The sequence below is a fragment of the Emydura macquarii genome, unplaced genomic scaffold (genome assembly GCF_026122565.2).
Source record: "Emydura macquarii macquarii isolate MOO-44397 ecotype Brisbane River unplaced genomic scaffold, CSIRO-AGI_Emac_v2 contig_3035, whole genome shotgun sequence".
Classification (NCBI taxonomy): domain Eukaryota; kingdom Metazoa; phylum Chordata; order Testudines; family Chelidae; genus Emydura; species Emydura macquarii.
The window spans coordinates 412,161-436,644 of NW_027133172.1; the positions used below are offsets into that span (position 1 = coordinate 412,161).

A 24,484-nucleotide genomic window follows, 5' to 3' on the forward strand; every position below is an offset into this window, starting at 1 on the left:
TGATCCTCTGAGCAAGAGACTGAGGTAGGCTTGGAAGGATTCGAGTTTCATCCATAAATGTCAGGAAACATCAATGTTACCTGGGCCATATTATCCATTAGGCACAATAAGCACAGTGCCAGGGCCTACGAAACTTTCAGGGCCTACGAAAAAAGTTTGTACATATAATTTTTTTTTTAATTTAAAAAACTATTTATTAATAGCTTAAAATCAAATTAGTTATTTCGGTCAAAGGGCCTACGAAGGCAAATGTGCCTAGGGCCTACGAAGGTCTTAAAACGGCCCTGAATGTTACCGTACGCGCCCAAACTGATGGGACGCTATTTCCACGGATAGGAATCGCCTTCCACAGCTGGGCAAAGTGAGAAACATGTCGCTTGACAACCTGGTGGAGTTTGATTTCAAAGATATTTACTTTGTATATTTCACCAGCTGGTGATGACCATTTGTGTTTTAACGGCTGCAAAACCTGAACTCTTTGAATCTCAGCGTCTGCGATCGTTAAACAAGGAAAACCTGCCCCCTGCCCCCTTCTCTGACCCTCCGTAATTTTACAATGAAAATTTAAAGAGAGAAAACGGCTTAAAAATAAACCCGGGCATCGAAATGATCAACACATCAAAACCGAATTCTGCCAAACCTAGATTTAGAGGTTTGTAGAAGTTTGGTGCAACGATAATAATTACACAAGACCCATTTATCTGTCTATTGGTCTACTGATCCCCCGGACGAATCTAGCCCCGTGTGTCCCCTGGCTCTCCATTGCCATGCATATGTACCGGTGCTAACGATAATTCTGTCTGAGCGTTACCTATCACGCCTCTTCTCGGTCTCCTTGGCCCTGCCAGCTAGACTAACCAGAGCATTTCGCTGTGACGCTCCGAGGACCTTTCCCAGGCCTCGAAATCTCGTGACTCTCCCCGGCAGGAGTTGGTCAGATCAGAGAAACGACCTGGCCCCGGGTGGGCTGCAGTCTCCGGGCTAGCGAGGTTTCCTTAGCTGTCCCCACTAGAGGGCTCTTTGGTTACGGCTCAGGGCTTCGGCTGCAGCCTCTCTCTGTTTCTCTCCCTGGGCCTGGCTTTCTTCCTGTGCTCTGCTGATCTGGGGCTGGACCCTGGACTAGGTTAGACAGGGGCAGTTTGAGGAGTTGGGAGCTAGAGAGACCCTCCTCAAAGCCCCCTCTGTGCCCAGCCCAGGTGGGGACTTCCTGGGGCAGCCCCAGAGCTCTGCAGATGGAGAGGAGAGGGAATAGGGGGGTTGTACTGCCCTGGGGGGCAATGTCAGGGGCACCCCCCAAAGCTCCACTCTGGACCCCACTCTTTCCTTGTAGCTAGAGCGCCCGGGAACACCCACAGGTAAGGCTGGCTGGACAACCTTCAGTCCCCAGGGATCTGTTTCAGCCGGGTCTCGGCTCTGATCCCGTCCGGGCCATTAACGACAGGGTAGAAAGTCTCTCTCCAGGGAAAATAGGGGGCACCCCCCTGCCCAGCATCGCCAGATAGATCCAGAATTGTGGAGGGCAGACCCCCCCCCCACACACACACACACTTTGGGGGCACTAGACGCAGGCCCTGTGAGCCGCAGGTAGGAGCCACAAAGTTGCAACCAGCCTCTCCTGGAGGAGGATTTATTATTGCCACCTTTGAAATGCAAAAAAACCCCAAAACCCCAGTTTCCCGCAACCCCCCACACAAGGCAAACCCGCCGCAACCCCCAACCATAAGGCATCTTCCCCCTCCATCCCCCGCCGCTTTCAACAGCCGCTTATAGAGACTCAAACCCTTGCTCCCACACACGCGCTTGGTGGGCAGCCAGCCGCTGTGTTTGCAACAACTTTTGAGGTGGTCTCGCTCAAACTGCGGAAGTGGGAACGCGGCAGCATCTGTGGCGGGCCCCAGGAACGTCAGCTGTCCCAGTGGGGTGTGATAATAATGCAAATCGTTCGGCCCCTGTAAAAAAAAAAAAAAAAAAAAAAAACCACCCAAAACGGGGCCAATTCAGTTATTTTTTCTGGCAACTGGCAAATCCATCAGAAAAAACTGGTCAGGCCAGGCAAATACTGGCCGCGCGGTTACCTGGGACCCAGCTGCACCGCTGTAGCTCTTCCAGTGTAGATTAGTCCGCAGAGAACGTGCGACAACTTTCTACCGCTGTGAGTGGACTTTCTCTGCCCTGTTTCAGCTGGCTGTTTGCTCCAACCCTCACCTTCCCTTAACATATGAACAGCCAGACTGGGGCAGACCAATGGTCCATCTAGCCCAGTCTCCTGTCTTCGGACAGTGGCCGAGGCCGGCTACTTTAGAGGGGATGAACAGAACAGGCAGTCATCAAGTGATCCATCCCTGACCGACCGAGGTGGATTAATGACAGCACTGGGGGGTAAAGAGACCCCGCCGTCGATGCAGGAAGCAGTGCAGTGGGGGAAGCAGTGAAGACATACTCACAGTCTCCTTGTCTCAGCATTGCTCCACGTCGCTCTATTCCTTGGCCCCTTCCTTTCCCTTTTCTTTCCATTTAGCTGATCCCCACTGAACTGACCCCTCCCTGGCAAAAAAAATTACCTCCCCCCCCCCAAAAAAAATCATGGCACTAACATCCCGTTTGCCACCATCACATTGTTCACTCCACTTGTATGTTCTGCCCCTTCCACACGTTATGGTCTGTCTGGTCTTTTTAGATCGTAAGGTCTGCGGGGTGGGGACCAGCCTTGAGTTCTGTGATTGTACAGCACCGAGCGCAGAGGCAGTCCTGGGCCATGATGGGAGTTCCCAGGTGCTATGCTAATACAAATAATAAATATTAATAATAATAACATATAACAGGTGAATTTATTTTGGACCATTTGAGGGTAAACGTCTTAGCCTTTTTTTTTTTTTTTTTTTTTTGAGCTGGGGCCGTGAGATGGGGATAATTACGTTTTGCCGTTTTAAAAGCGTTGTCAGATTTCATCCAACTCCAGCACCTTTGGGATGGAAGACGTACATTTGACAGAGAGAACATTCCTAGGTCAGATGCTCTCTTCTCTGTCATCTGATAAAAATATGTTTGGACGGGAGATATATTACCAGAGTCAAACGAACATCTGTTGTGCAGATACACGGCTCATTCCCCCCTTGGATGAGGTTTGTTTCCTCACGTAAGAGCCGATCCCGGGCACACTCCTGCACATTTCTTTGTGGCTGTGTGAGTGGTCCTGGTACCATCATTTCATTTTTCATAACGAGAGAGTTTAACAATATTTCAGACCTGGTGTGAGAGTGGCACTTGTGCTGGGAAAAAAAAAAAAAAAGAAGAAATCCGGGATCTTTAAATACCAGAGCCTAAAGTTTGACTTCTAAATCCATATTCACGGATCTGAGTAAGTGGCCTAGTAGCAAAACTTCTGGGCACTCAGTGATGCATGCTCAGGACTCTTAAAAACCAGGCTCTTATTGACGATATGGATTGAGGAGCCTAACTTTAGGTTCATATTTTTTTTAAAATCCTATCTCAAGGATTACGTCCGAATGGGAGCGCCTCGAATTTCTGTCTGCAGGGAGAGAACGGAGGGGGAAATCGGTGTCAAATGGAATTAAGCCCTTTTTAATACTTCCCCATTTGCGCTTCTCACCCGGCAGGCTGCAGAATAACGTCCACGTTTCGCTCCAGATCGTCCCAGCTTTCCAGAGGACAGGAAAAGGAAATGGCTGCAGCGGAGCCAGTGACCTTCGAGGAGGTGGCTGTGTATTTCACCCCGACAGAGTGGGTTCTGCTGGACCCCGCTCAGAGAGCCCTCTACAGGGCCGTCATGCAGGAGAATTATGAGAATGTGACCTGGCTGGGTAAGTCTCCACGGGCATTTCCCGTCCACTCGGGTTGCAGGTCCCCTCCGGCAAACCTAGGGCTGGGATTAAAATCCCAGCATCTTCTGTGCTACGAGGAAACGGGGAACCTATAACCAACCCTGCTCTGTCCTGTTCTCCCTCCCCTGGGCAGGTTTCCCCATCCCTAAACCTGACCTGATCTTCCACATGGAGCGAGGGGAAGAGCCCTGGGTCCCGGATCTCCAGCGCTCGGGGGGAAAGGAGATGCAGCAAGGCAGCCGCTCAGGTGAGGAACCAGTTAAACCAGCTCAGAAACCATCTGGAGCTGGGATTTGCACCGAGCCCTTGTGACACTCCGAGTTCTGACCCCGCTCGGGTAGCTCTGATACGACGGCTGCTGGTTATCACATCGCTCTCACTGGCAGCGTGGCACCAAGCAGGTTTTCCCGCCCCTCTCCCATCCTCCCTGCTGTGCTATCGATGCTGCAGCTCATCAGTTGCCAGCCGTGGGGAGGAGGTTGGGGAAGATTCACCTCCCGATGGCTCAGCCGATGCAAAGTGTTCTGGCTGCGTGACAAACCCTTTGCAGATCCCCTTTCCCCAGGCCCCCTCTCTCCCCAGCATAGGGAGCGACCCACGTCTGGATTCTCTCCTTCCTCCTGCAGGTGACGGGACAGCGTGTGGGAAGGAGGAGGAGGATTCCCAGCCGGGAGGCCCTGAATCAGCAGAAGCCCACGGGACGTTCTCGGGAAGGTTCCAGGGGCGCGTTTGCCAGGGAGAAGCTCGCAAGGGTCAGGCCAGGTCAGAGGAGCAGCGGGGAAACCTGTGCTGGCAGAGAGAGGGCGAATCCTCCCCTGAAGAGGGAAGTTGGGAAGAGTTCATGGACCTTCAGGAGAACCACAACAGAGAGCTGGGAAAGGCAGGCGCTGCATGTGGGCAGGGCTCCCAAGAGATGCTACATCCGGGAACCCCCCTGGAAGAGACGTCCCATGGATGCCGGGAAAGCCTCCAGCAGAGCTCCGAGCCTACACACCAGAGCGGCCCCTTGGGCGAGACCCCCCATGCATGCCCCGTCTGTGGGACCAGCTTCCGCTGCAGATCCCAGCTTCTGGGACACCAGAGGGTGCACCAAGGAGGGAAACCCAACGACGGCTGGGAAAGCTTCGGCCCCAGCTCAGCCCTCGACGTCCTTTGGGGAACCCAGTCGGGGAAGAAACCCTGCCAATGCCCCGACTGCGGGAAAAGCTTCTCTTGTAACTCGACCTTCACGGCCCAGCAGATGCCCCACTTAGGTGAGTGCCCCTATCAGTGTAGCGGCTGTGGGAAAGGCTTCGCTGACAGCTCGAACCTGAGGAAGCATCGGAGACTCCAGCCGGGCGAGCGACCATGTAAAGGCGCTGACTGCGGGAAAGGCTTCTGCGTCAGTTCTACGCTCCTGGAGCAACAGGCCACCCACCTCCCGGGGGAGCTGTTTGCATGCCCCGAGTGCAGGAAATGTTTCACCAGCGACGCTCTCCTCCTCCGGCACCAGAGATCCCACACGGCGGAGCGGCCCTACAAATGCCCAGACTGCGGGAAGGGCTTCAGCCTACGCTTCAACCTGATGGCGCACCGCAGGGTGCATACGGGCGAGCGACCCTACACTTGTCCTGACTGCGGGAAAAGCTTCAGCCGCAGCTCCAGCCTCACGGTTCACCGGAGAGTCCACACGGGCGAGCGACCCTACCCATGTCCCGACTGCGGGAAGGGCTTCAGCCGCAGCTCCCACCTCCAATCACACCGGAGAGTCCACACGGGCGAGCGACCCTACCGGTGTCCCGAATGCGGGAAGGGTTTCGCGACCAGAACAGCCCTCAGCATTCACCACCAAAGTCACACGGGCGAGAGACCTTACAAATGCGCCGAGTGTGGGAAAGGCTTCGGCCAGAAAGCACATCTGGTGCAGCACGAGAGGACCCACTTGAAAGAGAGACCCTACGAATGCGCTGTGTGCAGGAAAAGCTTCAGCCAGAACGCCTACCTGGCCAAGCACAGCCGGACCCACTGCGGGGAAAAGCCCCGCGTTTGCCCGTACTGCAGGAAGAACTTTGCAGAGACCTCGGCCCTGATCGAGCACCAGCGCACCCACACAGGGGAGCGGCCGTACCAATGCCCCGAGTGCGGGAAAGGCTTCAGCCGGCGGGCGCACGTCGTGCAACACCAGAGGACACACTCCGGGGAAAAGCCCTGCGTCTGCGCCGACTGCGGGAGAAGATTCACCGATTTCTCCACCTTGATCAAGCACCGGAGGATCCACACGGGAGAGAGACCCTACAAATGCGAAGAGTGTGGGAAAAGCTTCCGCCAGCGCTCCAACCTGGCCCAGCATGCCTCGGTCCACTCTGGGGAGAGATCCTGCCGAGACCGACGGGGCAGCCACACGGGGGAGCAGCCCTACAAGTGTCTGGACTGCAGGAAGTGTTTCAGCCTCCTCTTCAACCTCAAGATGCACCGCAGGGTCCACACGGGCGAGCGACCCTACCCGTGTCCCGACTGCGGGAAGAGCTTCAGCCGCAGCTCCAGCCTCACGGTTCACCGGAGAGTCCACACGGGCGAGCGACCCTACCTGTGTCCCGACTGCGGGAAGGGCTTCAGTCGGAGCTCCAACCTCGCAGTTCACCGGAGAGTCCACACTGGGCTGTCCAATGAAGGGCTGGGCAGTACGTTTGGCTGTTAACCTTGGGATGCAGATAAGACAGTTACAGCAACGTCCTATAAAATCCTGGACAAACCCTACTGAATTTAATTTAACACCTCTGGAGTTTACTGCATTAAAAATGCCAGTGTTTATGTACCACGATGGGACTGTGAGGAACTCCTTTAGAAAGAAGATAGGATTAATGAAACCGCTGGGACATACGAGGACCTTCAGAGGAGTTTTTGCAATGCGTGGGAAGCGGATTTTCTAGGAAATCCCTGCGGGTGAGGGGAAGGCAACTCACCCACTTCAAATCCACCCTTTTGAAGGTAAGCCCTGGGGAGAGAAATCAGTTATCTGCTAATTACCTGTGCCTGGAAACTCCAGCTCAGCAACCCCTGAACTGTATAAAGAGAGGACTAAACATGTCCAGAGCGTGCTCGTTCTGAGAAGCTGTGATGAACTCGAAACCATGAGGACACCCCGCGGGTGGGATTCTGAAGGACTGCTCCACGTTAGGGCTGCGTTCATCTCAGGCCAGCTTCTTCGCCCGTGTGTGGGCTCATTGATTGTTTTGAGTCTTTTCTCTGTAGTGCGTTTACCTGTGGAATAAAATCAGCTGACCCAGGAAGTGCTGCGGGAAATGATGTTGTGTGCGATCTCGGAGGGTAAAAGCAAGCAGGCCCGTGCAGGCGGACTGTCTTTTGCTGGGAGTGACGCAGGGAAGTGTTTGGCGTGGGAACATCCCGGTCAGAAGGGAGAGAGAGAGATGTAAATCTGCAGTCAAGACAGGTGCCGACCGGGGGGGCGGAGGCCCGTGGCCTTGCTGAACCAAAAAGTTCAAAAAGAAAAGTTGCAAAAATACATCAAGCATTAGAAAAGCCTCCCCCCGCACTCTTCTCCTGGGGAGGGGAGGGGTGTGCTGTATCTTGGGAATCCCTTGGTCCAGTGAGTCCACATTTGACTCACTTTCTCTAGCTGGTGCCTTGATGAGACACAGCAAATTTCAAGGCCATCTGAGGAACTGCGGATTTCCAAGCAGGTGGAAGATGTCAAGCGTGCAACGGAAAACTGGTCTGAACCTTAACTGTAGGAGTATTATAAGACCAGCTCACCCCTATGTTGGCTAAGCAAAGAGAGGTTTAACGTTCAACGGGAAGGTATTTGTCTGTCTATTGGCATGGCATGGGGGGTGGGGAATGGAAAGCATACAGAGCCCCTGGGTTGGGTGAAGGGGGGCACACAGATTCCCTGGCGGGGGAGGAAAAGTATGTACAAAGCCCCTGGCCTGGGGGGGAGGGTGGATGCCAGTCAGGGAGCGCAGGGGCAGCATGGAGAGATGCAAGGAGCCTGCGGTGGGTGCTTGTCACTTGGCTTAGCGAAGTAACGAACCGCGCCTTCGTTCTGTAGGGGGCGTCTCCACTGCAGGGGAAGCCTGGATTCCGACTCAGGTTTGAGCCCCGACCGCCCGTCCGTCTGCACGCAAATCTCGGAGACGCAGGCTCCATCCTGGGGTCCTAGGACTCTGCGGGGGGCCGAGCCCGGCTGGGATCCAGGGTGTGAAAGTCCGCTCCCAGAAAGACTTTCCCGGAAGCCCTGTCTCACCCCAACGCAGGCCTGTCGTGATGAGCCCTCTTCCCGCAGGACACAGGACTCCGGGAGTGTGAGGAACCAAGGGGTGACCCTTCATCCCCCAACTCACAGCCCGAAGCCGGGCTCAGCCCGGCCTGGCGGAGGCAGAACCAAGCCCGTCCTGCCACCCCAGCCTTTCTAAGGGGATGGGACAGCACAGACCCATGGTGGGGAGAAGGGAGACCCCACGACCCAGGTGCTGAAGCAGATACCCTAGATCCAGGAGATCCCAGGATCTGGGTTTAGCAGGAGGAAAGAAATCACCTGTTTGTAGTGACCGGGTGTCCTTGTGGTTAACCCCTTCTCCGCTGGCAGCCGCTCTCCCACGAAGGGTCAGGATATCTGAGCCCAGCTGAGTCTTTTATTATCCTCTGGGGGGAGGGGGAGAAGTGGGGGGAACAATCCGTCATCCCCATGCAAGACGAGGCAGATAGAGGAGTGCACAGTGGGGCTGTCAGGGTCCGCGTCTTACTCTGGCTTCAGTGCTGTTGCTTGGGGTTGGGGGGAGAAGGGGCTAATCTGGATTCCTGGCCCATTGGGTAGGACGTGTCTCACACAGGTTCCTTCCTCGGTACGGTCAGACGCATCGTTTCAGGATGGGGGGGGGCCCCGATTCGAGTGTAACTGCCCTGCCAATCCCAACCAATCAGTCTGGAGAACGCCAGCAAGGGGAGTAGCTGCGGTGGTGTCTCGTGCTCCTATTTTTCCTCTGAGTCCCATCGAAATCAAAAGGGGAGACCAGGGTGTCGCAGGGGAGAGGCAGGCTGACCCGCGAGCCGGGGCTCTCCCGTTTATCAACACCCTTCTTGGACTGGGGGTGCCCAGAACCGGACACAGGATTCTATCAGCGGTCACACCAGAGCCAGATATGCGGTAAAATAACCTCTCCTACTCTGACTGGAGATTCCCCTGTTTCTGCATCCCCAGAGCACAATACTTTTTTTGGCCATATACCTTTTCCAGAGTCACTGCTTGGCAGGAGAAAGCCCCCCTCAACCTGTGAGCGTGGGGCACCCTTTGTGCCTAGATGTGCACATTTACACTTAGCCATATTAGAACACCGACTGTGTGCCCGATGCGCCAAATCAGTGACCTGTCGTCTTCATTATTTACCACTCCCTCACGTCTTGTGTCAGCTGCAGACTTTATCCGTGCTGATTGTTTTTCTTCCAGGTCATGGATGAAATGCTAGCTAACGTCCCCCTTTGACACCTGGGAAAATCCCTGATCCAAACCCCGCTGGGGTCAATGGGAACCTTTGCACTGCCTCAAGAGGCTTTGGAATAGGCCCTGCACACCTTACCCACACTAACAAAAAAGATGGCTCACTGGGGAGGGCACTCAGCTAGGACTGGGGAGACCCAGAGTCAATTCCCTACTCTGCCACAGACACCCTCTGTGGCCTTGGGCAAGTCACTTAGTCTCAGGGGTTCATCCGTACAATGGAGCTAAGAGCGGCATTGTGAGGATAAACACATTAAAGACGGTGAGGTGCTCCAGTACTACAGTGATGGGCTCCATACATAGTGTATGTGGCTAGACGCCATCCCAAGTTTCTGGAGTTATTGGGGGTGTGGAGAGTCAGCTCCCATGGAGATGGGTCACTTTATTGGACAGCAGCATGAACAGACTATTTCATTAGGTGATGGCACGGTGCATTGTATAATGTACTGCTGGATTTTCCTCCGTTATTTATTATTAGGCTCGGCAGAATTTGTTTTGTTTTTTTAATTTAATTTTAATTTTATTTTGGGGGAGTTGCGAGCTGTCGGCCCCCACACATGCCGCGGTTGTGGCTGTCAGCCCCGCGCATGGCTGACAGCCAGAGTGCTTCAGAACTGGGTGGCCAGAGAACAGCGGCTGCTGGCCAGGTGCCGTGAAGGCGGCGTGCAGAGGGTGGCATGACATAGAATCATAAAATTGGAAGGGACCTCAGGAGGTATCTAGTCCAACCCCCTGCTCAAAGCAGGACTAACCTCAGCTATATCATCCCAGCCAGGGCTTTGTCAAGTTGCAACTTAAAAACCTCTAAAGATGGAGATTCCACCACCTCCCTAGGTAACCCATTCCAGTGCTTCACCACCCTCCTAGGGAAAAAACTTTTTCCTAATGTCCAACCTAGACCTCCCCCCACTGCAACTTGAGACCGTTGCTCCTTGTTCTGTCATCTGCCACCACCGAGAACAGCCTAGCCGCATCCTCCCTGAAACTGCCTTTCAGGTAGTTAAAGGCTGCTCTCAAATCCCCCCTCATTCTTCTCTGCTGTAGACTAAACAAGCCCAGTTCCTTCAGCCTCTTCTCATAAGTCCTGTGCTCCAGCCCCCTAATCATTCTTGTTGCCCTCCGCTGGACTCTGTCCAACTTGTCCACATCCTTTTTGTAGTGGGGGGCCCAAAACTGGACACAATATTCTAAATGCGGCCTCACCAATGCCGAATAGAGGGGAATAATCACTTCCCGTGATCTGCTGGCAATGCTCCTACTAATGCAGCCCAATATGCTATTAGCCTTCTTGACAACCAGGGCACACTGCTGACTCATATCCAGCTTTTTATCCACTGTTACCCCCAGGTCCTTTTCTGCAGAACTGCTGCCTAGCTCGTCGGTCCCCAGTCTGTAGCTGTGCAAGGGATTCTTCCGTCCTAGGTGCAGGACTCTGCACTTGTCTTTGGTGAACCTCACCAGATTTCTTTTGGCCCAATCCTCCAGTTTGTTTAGGTCACTCTGTATCCTATTCCTACCTTCCAGGGTATCTACCACTCCCCCCAGCTTAGTGTCATCTGCAAACTTGCTGAGGGTGCAATCTACCCCATCCTCCAGATCACTGATGAAGATGTTGAACAAAACCGGCCCCAGGATCGACCCCTGGGGCACTCCGCTTGTGACCGGTTGCCAGCTAGACATGGAGCCATTGATCACTACTTGTTGAGCCCTATGCTCTAGCCAGTTTTCTATCCATTTTACAGTCCATTCATCCAACCCAGACTTCTGTAACTTGCTGATAAACTTGCTGATGACGGAGGCTGGCAGGGCATGAAGGGTCATCACTTTTGGGGCGGGCGGGAGTCATCACAGCCGGAAATATTTTCAAAGGGGGTTCCAGGAACAAAAGTTTGAGAAGCCCTGGGTTGGAATCTCTAATGTGGGGTTAACATGGTTTCCAGCTCTTCTGCCCAGGTTGGTAACCAAGCCGCCCTTCGAGCCCTGCCCCGGGAGGAGTTATCTTATTATTAATTATTCGTACTGCAGTAGCGCGTAGGCTTTACGCACACGGAACAAATAGCTCCCTCCCGGAAAGAGCCGACAGCCCAAGATCTGATCATTGTGACACTCGGCCCCACACGTCACCTGGCCCTCAGGCGTCGCCCGGGGCCCGCCTGGAGTCGCTGGCGCCCCACGAGGTCAGATCTCTGTCTGAAGATCAGCTGGGGCACGCGTAGGTTCGCTCGCCAGCATGGACCCTCCGGTGCACTGCCAGGTTGAAGAGCAGGCTGAAGCTCTTCCCGCAGTCCCGGCACTCATAGGGCCGCTTGTCCGTGCGGCCGCTCGGCCAGGCGAGCGGATTCGAGGGCCCACGGGACATCCTGCCGCGGTCCAGGCGGCGGTAGGGTCGCTGCTCCGCCCGGCACCGTGGCAGGACTCTGCCTTGGCTGCGGGGCCTCTCCCCTGAGTGTGTTTGAGAGTGCCGGGCCAGGCTAGAGTGCAGGCGGAAGCTTTCCCCGCACTCCGAGCGTTTGTAGGGTCTCTCTCCCGTCTGGCTGCGCCGGCGCTTGGTCAGGGCCAACACGTCGCTGAATCGTGTCTCGCAGCTGGCGGAGACGCAGGGATTCTCCCCACCGCGCTGCACCTGGGGTCCCCGCTGCTTGCATTCGGGTCGCTCCCCCTTGTGGGCCTTCTGGTGCACGGTGAGGTTGGCTCTCCGGTTGAAGCCCATCCCACAGTCAGGACACAAGTAGGGCCGCTCGCCTGTGTGGACTCTCCGGTGCATGGCAAGATTGAAACGGAGGCTGAATCCTTTCCCGCAGTCTGTGCACGCGTAGGGTCCCTCTCCCGGGTGGAATCGCTTGGGCTTCATCGGGGCGGACTTCCCGACAAAGCTCTTCCGGCACTCAGGACACTGGAAAGGTTTCCCCTGCAGGTGGGTGGCCTGGTTGGGACTCAGGCAGTCGTCTTTCCCGCAGTTGGTGCATTTATGGGGTCTCTCTCCTGCGTGGTGTCTCAGATGTGCAATGAGGGTCGACTTTTGACCAAAGTTTCTCCCGCAGTCAGGGCACTGGCAGGGTTTCTGCCCCAAGAGGATTCTCCACTGGACGGTGAGGGCTTTGGCGGTGCTGGAGTTTTTTGCAGCTGTGTGCACCACCTGATGACTCAGAAGCTGGGATCTCCAGCGGAAGCTTTCCCCACAGACGGGGCATGCATGGGGGGTCTCGCCCAAGGGGCCGCTCTGGTGTGTAGGCTCGGAGCTCTGCTGGAGGCTTTCCCGGCATCCATGGGACGTCTCTTCCAGGGGGGTTCCCGGATGTAGCATCTCTTGGGAGCCCTGCCCACATGCAGCGCCTGCCTTTCCCGGCTCTCTGTTGTGGTTCTCCTGAAGGTCAATGAACTCTTCCCAACTTCCCTCTTCAGGGGAGGATTCAGCCTCTCTCTGCCAGCACAGGTTTCCCCGCTGCTCCTCCGACCTGGCCTGACCCGCGCGAGCTTCTCCCCGGCAAACGCGCCCCTGGAACCTTCCCGAGAACGTCCCGTGGGCTTCTGCTGATTCAGGGCCTCCCGGCTGGGAATCCTCCTCCTCCTTCCCACGCGCTGTCCCATCACCTGCAGGAGGAAGGAGAGAATCCAGACGTGGGTCGCTCCCTATGCTGAGGAGAGAGGAGGCCTGGGGAAAGGGGATCTGCAAAGGGTTTGTCACGCAGCCAGAACACTTTGCATCGGCTGAGCCATCGGGAGGTGAATCTTCCCCAACCTCCTCCCCACGGCTGGCAACTGATGAGCTGCAGCATCGATAGCACAGCAGGGAGGATGGGAGAGGGGCGGGAAAACCTGCTTGGTGCCACGCTGCCAGTGAGAGCGATGTGATAACCAGCAGCCGTCGTATCAGAGCTACCCGAGCGGGGTCAGAACCGGGAGAGTCAGAAGGGCTCGGTGCAAATCCCAGCTCCAGATGGTTTCTGAGCTGGTTTAACTGGTTCCTCACCTGAGCGGCTGCCTTGCTGCATCTCCTTTCCCCCCGAGCGCTGGAGATCCGGGACCCAGGGCTCTTCCCCTCGCTCCATGTGGAAGATCAGGTCAGGTTTAGGGATGGGGAAACCTGCCCAGGGGAGGGAGAACAGGACAGAGCAGGGTTGGTTATAGGTTCCCCGTTTCCTTGTAGCACAGAAGATGCTGGGATTTTAATTCCAGCCCTAGGTTTGCCGGAGGGGACCTGCAACCCGAGTGGATGGGAAATGCCCGTGGAGACTTACCCAGCCAGGTCACATTCTCATAATTCTCCTGCATGACGGCCCTGTAGAGGGCTCTCTGAGCGGGGTCCAGCAGAACCCACTCTGTCGCGGTGAAGTACACAGCCACCTCCTTGAAGGTCACTGGCTCCGCTGCAGCCATTCCCTTTTCCTGTCCTCTGGAAGGCTGGGACAATCTGGAGCGAAACGTGGACGTTATTTCGCAGCCTGCCGGGTGAGAAGCGCAAATGGGGAAGTACTAAAAAGGGCTTAATTCCATTTGACACCAATTTCCCCCTCCATTCTCTCCCTGCAGACAGAAATTCTGGGCGCTGCCATTCGGACGTAATCCTTGAGATATGATTTAAAAAAAAATATGAACCTAAAGTTAGGCTCCTCAATCCATATCGTCAATAAGGGCCTGGTTTTTAAAGAGTCCTGAGCATACATCACTGTGTGCCCAGAAGTTTTGCTAATAGGCCACTTACTCAGTTGCCTGAATATGGATTTAGAAGTCAAAATTTAGGCTCGGGTATTTAAAGATCCCACCCGTGTCATTCTATTCCAGGGCAGACCCAGCCTCTTCCACCAGGATTAAACGGAATGAAAGACATTGAAGTCAGTGCTAAAGATGAAATGAGGCCCCTGGGACCATTTACACTCAAAATCAGTAGGTGTGTGCGTGTTTATGGAACTGACTTCTAAACGAGGAAACAATTCTGATCAAAGGGGTGAGGGGGAAATCGGTGCATCTGCACAGTTACCATTTAATGAGCTCCGATAACAAATCTACAGCAGAACAGATTTTTCACCAGCCTACAAAGTGTGTCTGACCCGGGAATTCTCTTTCTGCAAACGTACCATTTGTTGAAAAACCGACACGCTTTTTAAAATGTAACTCTCCCCGCACGCCTCGGCCGCTTCTCAGGAAGGCCCTCGGATGTTGATCCTCAAATTGTCCAAACTAAATTCGCTCCTGGACAGCCTGGATCCGAGCTGAGGCCCGGCTTAGTAGCATTGTGCAGGTTGTATGCAACTGAACAACTGGCATCACAATTTCAATCCAACCCTACCTGGTGTTGGTGCCACGGACACTGGGCGCTCCAGGCTGAGCGAGGCGGAAGAAGCCTGGCTTTTAAGGGGTTTCTTTCCCTGCAGGCAGTGACTACTCAGAGGCAGAACTGGTTTTTCCTTTCTCTGCTCCTCCTCTACTCCAGGAAACTGAAAGAAGTCAGACGTGGCAGGGATGACCCAGTGAGTTCATCTGGGTACTGGGCAGGTCAGGCAGCTGGGTTACAGCCCACAAAAGCTTATGCCTGCAGAAATTCAATGTGTTAGTCTTTAAAGTGCTACAGGACTGTCGTTGGTTTTGCTGTATACAGACTAACACGGCTCCCCCTCTGGAACTTCCCTCCCTACCATTGCTCCTTCCCTTTTTCCCCTCCCCCTGTGTGTCACTGCCCCATGGCCTGGGGGTGTTTGCTTTCCTGTAGCTGGGTCAGCTCCTGTAACTTCTAACAGGGGGGGTGAGATCCTTGTGGACCAGGGAGGGTGGCAGCTCCTGCAGACCCATGGGGGAAGCAGAAAGGGGGTGTTTGTGCAGAGTCACTTTCTTGCCGGTCCTCCCCCCCCCCAATCACCTGGGGACTCCAGCTCAGGGGTTGATCTGGGGCTGCCCTAGGGAGGCCAATTCAATCCCCCTCTGGCCTGGGTGGCTGCAATCACTCCAGCTGTGCCTCTGGTTACAGAAACAGCTGTAGCAGCAGGGACCCTGTCTAACCCAGGAAGTTCAGCCCCCCCCAGCTGTTAATCACAGCAAGAAAACTCTCCTGGCCAGTGGAGAGACAGGGACGGGACGTGGGAGCCTTGCTTTGAGCAATTTACTTCTGAACCCTCTAGTAGGGACAGCTAAGAAAACCCTCTTCCCGAGATCCCCTGGTGATTGCCCAGATGTCCTGATTTTACAGGGGCTTTGTCTTATATAGGCACCTGTTACCCCCCCCAACCCCCTGTCCTGATTTTTCACACTTGCTATCTGGTCACCCCTTTCCCCGGGACAGACCCGCAACCCAGAAGCGATCTGTCCATGAGTGCAAACAGTTCAGCGCGCCAGGGATTTTTCCTTTCAGGCTAGCCCACTCCCAGGTGCCAACTCTCAGATCAGTCACCCATCTGCTCCACGAGCAAACCATCTCCTCTGTCAGTCCTTTCTCCCAAGCCGTCCCGCACGCTTGGGAAGAGCTCCCTGTTCACATCCACAGAACCCCCTCATTAGCATCCTTCAAAACCCTCCTTAGCCCGGGTGCCTACAAAATACTTGCCAGCCATTAGGCCCCTGGTGTGTGGAGACCACAGCAATGTTGTTCCCTTGTGCTTCCGGGTCTGTTTGTCTGTATCCACCTATGATCTGTTGTTTCTCATTTAGGATTGCAAGCTTTTGGGGGCAGGACCTCCTTTTTGTTCGGTGTTTGTGGTTATCCAGCCTTTGAATTCGGAGATGACCGTGACATCACTGTGAGCGTCTACACGGGAAACAAGGATTTAATAATGGACTCTTCAAACTAGCAGAGAAAGGTCCAACACGATGCAATGGCTGGAAGCTGAAGCCAGATGAATTCAGACTGGAAATAAGGTGCACATTTGTAACAGTGAAGTTAATTCACCATTGGAACAATTTCCAAGGGTCACGGTGGATCCTCCGGATCACTTGACGATTATCTGTTCTGTTCCTTCCCTCTGAAGCACCTGGCCTTGGCCACTGTCGGAAGACAGGACACTGGGCTGGATGGACCATTGATCTGACCCAGCAAGGCCGTTCTTATGACCCTTTAGGGACCAGGTTCCATTAGCCACCAGAGGGCTCTGATTCTTGCTAAATGAGGGGAAGTTGCTCTCTCTGTTTTTCTCATCGTCTCTCTGTTTCCTCTAATCAACACATTTGGGGGGCTGAACTTCCTGGGTCAGACACTGCTGCTGCTGCTGGAGATCAGGGAATCTGGACTGACCGTGGAGTTTGTGCCAGGGAGAGAACTTCATGAAAGCCCCTTCTGTGCCCAACTCAGGTGGGGACTTTCTCCAGTGGCTGGAACTAGCCCCCTAGGGCAGCCCCAGGACATCGGCTCCTGAGCCGGAGCTTCCAGGTGATGGAGAGAGACCTGGGGGAAAGGACTGGGGACTGCTCTCCATGTGTCTGCCAGTCCCAGAGGTGCGGCCCTCACTGAGAGACACAGGCTCTCGCTCCTGTTAGCCCTCCCGGTCCCGCAAGCAAAGAGCCACGGGAATGGGTCAGCCAGAGCTTAATTCGTGCCTGGGCTGAGTCCCAGCAATTCTAGGCTTGGCATTATTAGCCCTGGCACGTCTGGGCTAGGTGCATCAGTTACGAATGTAAAAAAACTGCTTGAGTCCCAGCACAGGGTCAGCCTCCGAGGCAGAGGGGGAGGAGCGAAAAGGAGAGAGACTGAAAGGGGGAGCAGGAGAGATAAAAGGGGAGAGAGGTTCCCAGCTCCTAGATCCAGTCACTTCATTCTCTCTCTAGCTCCTTATCTATTGATGAGCCATCAATGGAGCTAATGATTTTCCATAGATGCTAGTGTGCTAATGTATCTGTGTATCCTCCCCCTGGAGTGATTATCTCCTTGGTGTCTAAGCAATGCATAAAGCATCGATGAGAACCGTGTCCCGTTTTTCTCCTCCTAATGCCCTGTGGTGCGGAGGTGGATTGTTTTAATTATCTGTGTTTTGGTAAATTGGGGCTCTGTTGTGGGATGCCCCGGATAACCTCCAGCCCTTCTCTTGTGAAGACTCCGGCCCGAACATATGTTAACTCAGGAGAGGCATCCTCGTTGAAATTGATGGAACTGTGCTGCATTTCTTTGTTAGTGGTTCTCAACCCCAGGGGCCAAAAGTGGCCTGGGGGGAGGGGGGGGGGGTCTTTCAAAGCAGCTCCCCTCCCACTGGTTGCAGAAGGGAGCCACTGTCTAAGAACATAGGCAGGGCACATTGCAGCAGGGCTACAAGACCAGGGCAGGCTCCTTGCTGCAGCCAAGGGGACAGCCGTCCCCTCCCCATCTATAGCAGGGAGCATGGCACAGTGCTATGCTGGGGTCCCTAAGCACTGGGGTCCCTGCTAGAGCCAGAGGGAGGGGAGCACTGATCTCCCTCCTCCTGGCTGCAGCAGGTAGCCACTGCCTAGGGACCCAGGTAGAGTGCACAGGACTACAGGAGGCATGCAGTTCCCCTTGGGAATCAGCACGTTCCTTCCCCCCAACTACAGCAGGGAACATGGCAAAGCACTTTGCCTGGGTCCTTAGGCACTGGGGTCCCTGCTGGAGCCAGAGAAAGGGGAGCACTAATCTCCTGTCTCTCTGGCTATAAAAAGGGAACCACTGCCTAGGGACCCAAGTGGAGCACGTCCTACAGGACAGGTGCAGTTTCCCTGTTGCAGTCAGGGAGATGAAAAAAAAATCAGCAAGGAGGCCTCAGTAAACTCCTTCCATGCAGCTACAGTAGGGGTGGGGAAGCTGTTGGCTCTTGTGAGTAGTAAAAATAATGCCTATAGCCCCTGAACTAAAAAGGGGGAACCGCTAGGCTAAGCTAAGCACTGGTTGATGGTTCAAGTGGTCCTGGGCACCCAGTGATTCAGCATTAGCTCTTCAGTCATAAGTGTCAGCTCTTGCACCAGCATTAGAGATCTAGTAATTCAGCTGTAGATGTGATTCAGCATTAACAATTCAGTTGCAGATGTCAGCTCTTGCTCCAACAATAAGAGTTCAGTAATTCAGCTGCAGACATAATACAGCTATTAACAATTCACAGGTGTCAGCTCTTACTCCAGCATTAAAGGTTTAGTAATTCAGCTATAGATGTGATTCAGCATTAACAATTCAGTCACAGATATCAGCTCTTGCTCCAACAGTAGACGTTCAATGATCCAGCTATCAAGAATTCAAAGTGTCAGCTCTTACTCCAGCATTAGAACTTCAGTAATTTAGCTGCAAACACCAATGCCCAACTGCTAAAATCACTTTCTAACGCCTATACCATAGCCTTTCACCACAACAGCTCTTTCTTCATGCTTTTCTTTTTCCATTAGCAACTCAATGGTACGCTGCAAAAACCACATCTTATATTGCCACCAAGAGGACCTGGTTGGGAACTGAGCATTTGGTCAGGTGGGAAAATTCCTTTGTTCCTGATTGGAGAAGAGTCTTGATTTTGATTGGCTCTAAGCAAACCTTGCTGATTGGTCAGCTTTTCCCCACCAATCCGGGGCATTCCTTTTCGATGCTGGGTTCCTGCCCTAACACTGGAGCGGGCAGGGTCACACAGTTACAGGCAGAGAGTTGTATGACCTGGGGCTCAATCATTCTTTCAAAGTGCTCTAAAATCCACAGGCGTGCTCACCTTGTCTTGAAAATTGCTGTGCGTCACAAAGGCTGAGGGTAGGCTTGGCAGTGCAAATTTGGGGACATGTGATCCAGCGGTTCCTGAGTTTAGGAATGGCAGAGAGGGGAGGAGACTTAGAGCAATAATAGGACTCAAGCGGAAGGCTGGCCGTGTGGTTAAGGCACTTGCACAGGGCTCAGGCGTTTCCCTGCTCTGGCACAGGCTCCCTGGGTGACCTTGGGAATTAGGTGCGTAAATTCCTGTAAAAATTGCGCTCACCTCCTGAGGCTGCAGCCATGAGCAATGCTTTAAAGTTTGTGAGGTGCTCTGATAGAGGGACCCTACCACTACCTCCGAGTCGCTCCCACAGCTGAGGCTGGGGGGAAGGAGGCATTACAGATTTGAATAGACTCACAATAACTTTTGTTCAGCCCCTGATTTTTCAACCTGATTTTTCCCAACATTTCCTAGGAGATGGGAATCAATTCTGCATCGACACTTGAGAGAAAAAGCAGGGAGATGAGGGGGATACATACATGGTCGGGTGGCAACTTGTAATTGGTATGTACTTGGCTTGGATCATCATCTTGTCATTGCTGATGTTCTTTGAGGATTCTCGATGAGAAAACACTTGGTCTAGTGCATTATGAGGCTGGGAATACCCTGCCCTGCGTCCTCTCTGAGCTTGTCTTTAGCAGAACTTTAGGCAGTGTTACAACATGATCTTGGAGGAATTGTGTTAAGTAACATGATCTTAAACACCACTTTGTAGCTAGTATAGACAGGGATGAGATGTGATCATTACTGGGTCAGCAGGCTGTGTTTAAGAGCTTGGCTACGTGAGGAATTTGACCAGAATAGATTCCTGGGTGGACAAACTTACCATGGAAGAAGTATCTTCTAGTGTAGATTAGGCCTAAATATAAAAGCAAGTCTACCCTGCAAATTTACATGGCCACAGCTGCACCCATGTAGCAAGTCTGGCGAAGACACTCTAAGTTGATGGGAGAGAGGTTTCCTGTGAGCTTAATAACTCCACCTCCGCCAGAGGTGGTCGCTATGTTGAGGGGAGATGCTCTACACAGGGGAGGGAGGCGTGGGGGTTAAGGTCTGTATAACTACATCAATCACGGGGGTGGATTTTTCACACCCCTGAGCAATGCAGTTATACAGGAAGTTATACAGGAATGCAGGAAGTATGTAGCGTAGACCAAGCCAAGGACAAGATACAGACAAACAGACAAGTACATAAAGACAAAAACCAGTCAGCAGGGTAGGCTACATTCTCAACACATCAGCAGCCCGTCCCTTGTCCAGTTTGTATCCTGGAGAGTGTCCATAACAAGGGGTGGCCTTTACAACCGTGTTAATGACCTTGTGCTAATTAGCAATCAATTAACTATGGGTTAAAACACACACACACACACACACACACACACACACACACGAACTCTAGTACAGACAAGTCCTTGACAGAGTGGTACCTGAGCCTATGTAGCAGCTGTGGCCTGATTCTGTCTCCACTGCACCAATGTAAAGTGGGGGTATCGAGACTACATCAACATAGCTATGCCCGTATAACCCTGTAGTGTAGACGCAGCCTACAACAATGGAAGTGGCTTTTCCGTCAGTGTAGGAACACCACCTCCCCACACTACATCCACAGGAGCATTCTTCCATCGACATAGCTGCATCTACACAGGGGGATAGGCTGGGATAGGGAGTTTTTTCACCCCACACCCCTGACCAACACAGCAATCCTAAGCTCACTCTCAAGCATAGACCAGGCCTCGGAGTGATTCCATGGGAGTTGGCATGAATGGAGAGAGGGGAGAAGTAAATATTGGCATTCTCGTGTCAGGGGAACAAATCTTCTTAACAGCATGAGAAACTGAGGCTGTGTCTGCCATGCAAAAACGAGGTGTGTTCTTAATTTGGATTCACTCCCACTTTCAAATGAGGTTGAAAAATCCAATTAAGAGCCAACGATCTTGCTCTCAACTCCCAGAGCTCAAAACGGAAACCAGTTTTCAAGCCTGACCCTAGTTAAACAGATCCATGGGAATGGTAAACAAACTAACACAACTGGAGAGCCCATGGTGGAACCCAAATGGCTAACTTCAGTCAAAAGCAGAGTGGCCGTGTTTTTACTGCTGTTTAAACCCGAGTTAGCTTACTCGAGTTAACACCTCTTTTGCAGTGAGGACAAACCAAGGGAGAACAGTGTGCCAGGCCTCTAGGGATCTCTGGTCAGTCTGCAGGGTTAGAAATGGCCAAGGGATTGAATCCTTGTGCTGGGCTGAATCACCAACTCCCAACCATACATGGAGATGCCTGAATCCCTTACCTGGACCATTGCACGTCAGCACCCAGACACTGCACTTTGCCAAAGGGCATCTCCATGGGCATTTTCCATCTGCTTCAGGTCCCTGCTGGCAAATGTAGGGGCTGGGTGTAAAATCTCAGCACCTTCTGTGGAACAGGGAGCCCAGGAATCTGCAACCAACCCTAACCTCTCCTGTTCTCTCCCCACTGGGATAGGATTCCCTATCCCTCAACCTGACCTGATCTCCTGCATGGAGCCAGGGGAAGAGCTGTGGGCCCTGGATCTAGGCATTAGCCCAGATGAAGAACCAGTTAAAGCAGCTCAGAGGCCATCTGGGAGAGAAGTCCAGCACTGGGATTCGCACTGAACCCTTGTGATCTCTCCCAGTTCTGGCCCCGCTCAGGTAGTCCATTGTTGTCAGCAAACATCCTAGTCTCAGGGCAGAGGTTGCCTGGGGCTTTTTACCCTCTGTCTGGTGCCTCGAAGCAGCTACCAACCCTCCCCTCTGCCTCTGGAGATGGGAAAGGGAACCAGGATGGGTCCCCTCGACTACCTCTCCCTCTGAAGGACTGGGGGATGGATTGAGACATTCTCTTGGTGCAACAGAGTAAGAGCAGAAGGGATCATTTAATCTGAGCTGCATAGTGGAGGGCAGAGAATTCCACAAAGGATTTCATTTGTTTTGCCCTCTCTGGGTTGGTGGAATGTCTTATGTGTGGGTTCTCTCCTTATCCCAGGGATGGCGAGCAATAACACGGAGACAAACGTGCTGCATGAGAGCCCTGAGTCAGCAGAAGCCGAGAAAGCAGAGGGGAACATTTGCCAGAGAGAAGCCAGCAAGAGTCAGAAAGAAGGACATCTTCCAGGGGGGAGAGAGGATAAGTCTTTTCCCCAAGGAGATGTAAGGAAACTCCCAGTGCAGCAGAGAGAAGAGGAAGGCAATGGATCCAGGGAAGGATTCATGCAGAGTGCCCACAAGGGAGAGAAATGCCTCCAGTGCCCTGACTGTGGGAAAAGCTTCAACCGGAGCTCGGCTCTAAGTGCCCACCTGAGGATCCACACAGGGGAGCGCCCCTATTCGTGCCCTGAGTGCGGGAGAAGCTTCACGCAGCTGGCTCACCTGATCCAGCACCGGGGCATGCATTCAGGAGAGGAACCCTACCGCTGCGCTGACTGCGGGAAAGGCTTTGGGGTCAGCTCCCGGCTGGTGGCACATCAAAGGAGCCACACGGGCGAGCGCCCCTACAAATGCCCCGATTGTGGGAAGAGCTTCAACGTCAGCTCGGTCCTGGTGGTGCATCAGCGGATCCACTCCGGAGAGAGACCCTATAAATGCACCGATTGCGGGAAGAGCTTTAACGTCAGCTCCAACCTCATTAAACATCAGAGGATCCACACGGGGCAAAAACCCTACAAATGCACAGAGTGTGAGAGGAGCTTCAATGAGAGCTCGGCCTTGATTGCCCACCAGCGGTTGCACAAAGGGGAGCGGCCCTACAAATGCCCCGACTGCGGGAAGAGCTTCAATGTCAGCTCCAACCTCCTGGAGCATCAGGGCACCCACAGGGGGCAGAAACCCTACAAATGCCCCGAGTGCGGGAAAGGATTCGCCCGCAGTGCCCACCTCTCTCAGCACAGCCGGACTCACACGGGCGAGAGACCTTACAAATGCACCGAGTGCGGGAAGGGATTTGCTGTGAGGTCCCATCTGGCCCAGCACAGCCGGGTCCACACTGGGGAGAGACCATACAAATGTGCTGACTGCGGGAAGGGTTTCACCGCCCGGTCATCCCTGACCACCCATCGCCGGACACACACAGGAGAACGACCCTATAAATGCCCCCAGTGTGGGAAAAGTTTCAATCAGAACTCACACCTGGCCCAGCACTGGAGAACCCACTCGGGAGAGAGACCCTATCACTGTCCTGACTGCGGGAGAAGCTTTGGGGACAGCTCTGCCCTCATAAAGCATCGGAGGATCCACGTGCAAGAGAAACATCCACCGCCAGCTACTGGAGAAGCTTTGCTTGGACCTCAGCCCTTATGACTAGAACTGGGTAGATAATGGCTTTTTCACTGAGGTGGCAATTAGGGGGGAAAAAACGTCAAGGAATAAAATCATTGAGTTGACCCACAACCGAAAATTTTTGGGGTAATGAAAGTTGAAAAAAAACATTTCAAGTTGAACCAATTGTTATGTGTGAGATGAAACATTTCATTCAGCTGCTGAGTGGTTTTAACTTTTTAAAAAAATTCAAAACACAGGAAATGTCAAAACGTGACACAGCGAAAGGGCAGCGCTGAAAGCTACTGATGCTGCGCTGCCGAAAATGGGCAGAGTGCCTGAAATATTCGGCGGAGAGCATTGTATGGCCCCTTCATAGTAGAGGTTCTGTGATTTCGGCCCCTCACTTTGAGCGGGTTTGACAACCCTGGCTAAGAGCTTTCATCCAAGCGTCACTATTCCCGTATCACAGAAGGGGAAACCTCGACTTGTGCAAGGTTATGCAGCAAATCACTGACAGAGCCAGGTCTTCCAGTCCTGAACCGTATCTACTGGACAATGATGTTTTCATGAAGTTTCTTAACGCGTCACTGGCTACACAGAAAGTTATGCACCAGGCTCACTGATGTTGTAACAGGGTTAAACTACAGGTTTGCTTGTTTTTTTTTTTTGTTTTTTTTTTTTTTAAAAGAATGCAATTGTTATGAGTTATATTTAGCTGGACTTTTTACCTCAGGGTTGGTCTGGACAGGATCGGTAGTAAAATTGGTGTAATTGCCAAGGTGGACACAATTTGGTGTAAAAGATTTATACCAATGTAACTATACTGGTTTAAATTCACACCTTACCTTTTAAGGCCATAGCTTCCCAAGCAGACAAACCTTCAGCGTCACATCTACCCAACTGGAGTCAACTATTTCAACCCAAACCCTCCCCGGACAACGGCAGTGAGGTTACCTCCTGTTTGTAGGATTGCAGAACAGGAGGTGCTGTTGTACCACAAGAATCTTCTCTGTTTGCTATGAAGTGAGAAAAATCACAAAAATTATGAATTTTTTTCTATCAACTGAACATTTACTAAGGTGCAATGAACATTATCAGGTCCAAATTAGTTACACAAATGTAAGACAAAAATCACTTTCTGTCCAAAAGCATCAGAAAGGAAATAAATACATGAAGATAAATAGAAAAGTGCAGACTTCCCTACCAGGTAAGAAC

The 24,484-nt window shown here is 53.0% G+C and overlaps 1 protein-coding gene across 1 annotated transcript in view; it reads left to right on the top strand.

Moving 5' to 3' along the window:
• The first annotated feature begins 3,630 nt into the window (after nt 1–3,630).
• LOC137141274 (zinc finger protein 208-like) overlaps nt 3,631–24,484 on the top strand; it is a 134,723-nt gene continuing 113,869 nt past the window's right edge. The window contains exons 1-5 of the mRNA XM_067530105.1: nt 3,631–3,821; nt 3,976–4,034; nt 4,456–6,479; nt 22,088–22,103; nt 22,259–23,281. Of these exons, the coding sequence (XP_067386206.1) occupies nt 3,683–3,821; nt 3,976–4,034; nt 4,456–6,479; nt 22,088–22,103; nt 22,259–23,281 (3,261 nt within the window). The 5' untranslated portion in view covers nt 3,631–3,682. The remainder of the gene's footprint in view (nt 3,822–3,975; nt 4,035–4,455; nt 6,480–22,087; nt 22,104–22,258; nt 23,282–24,484) is intronic.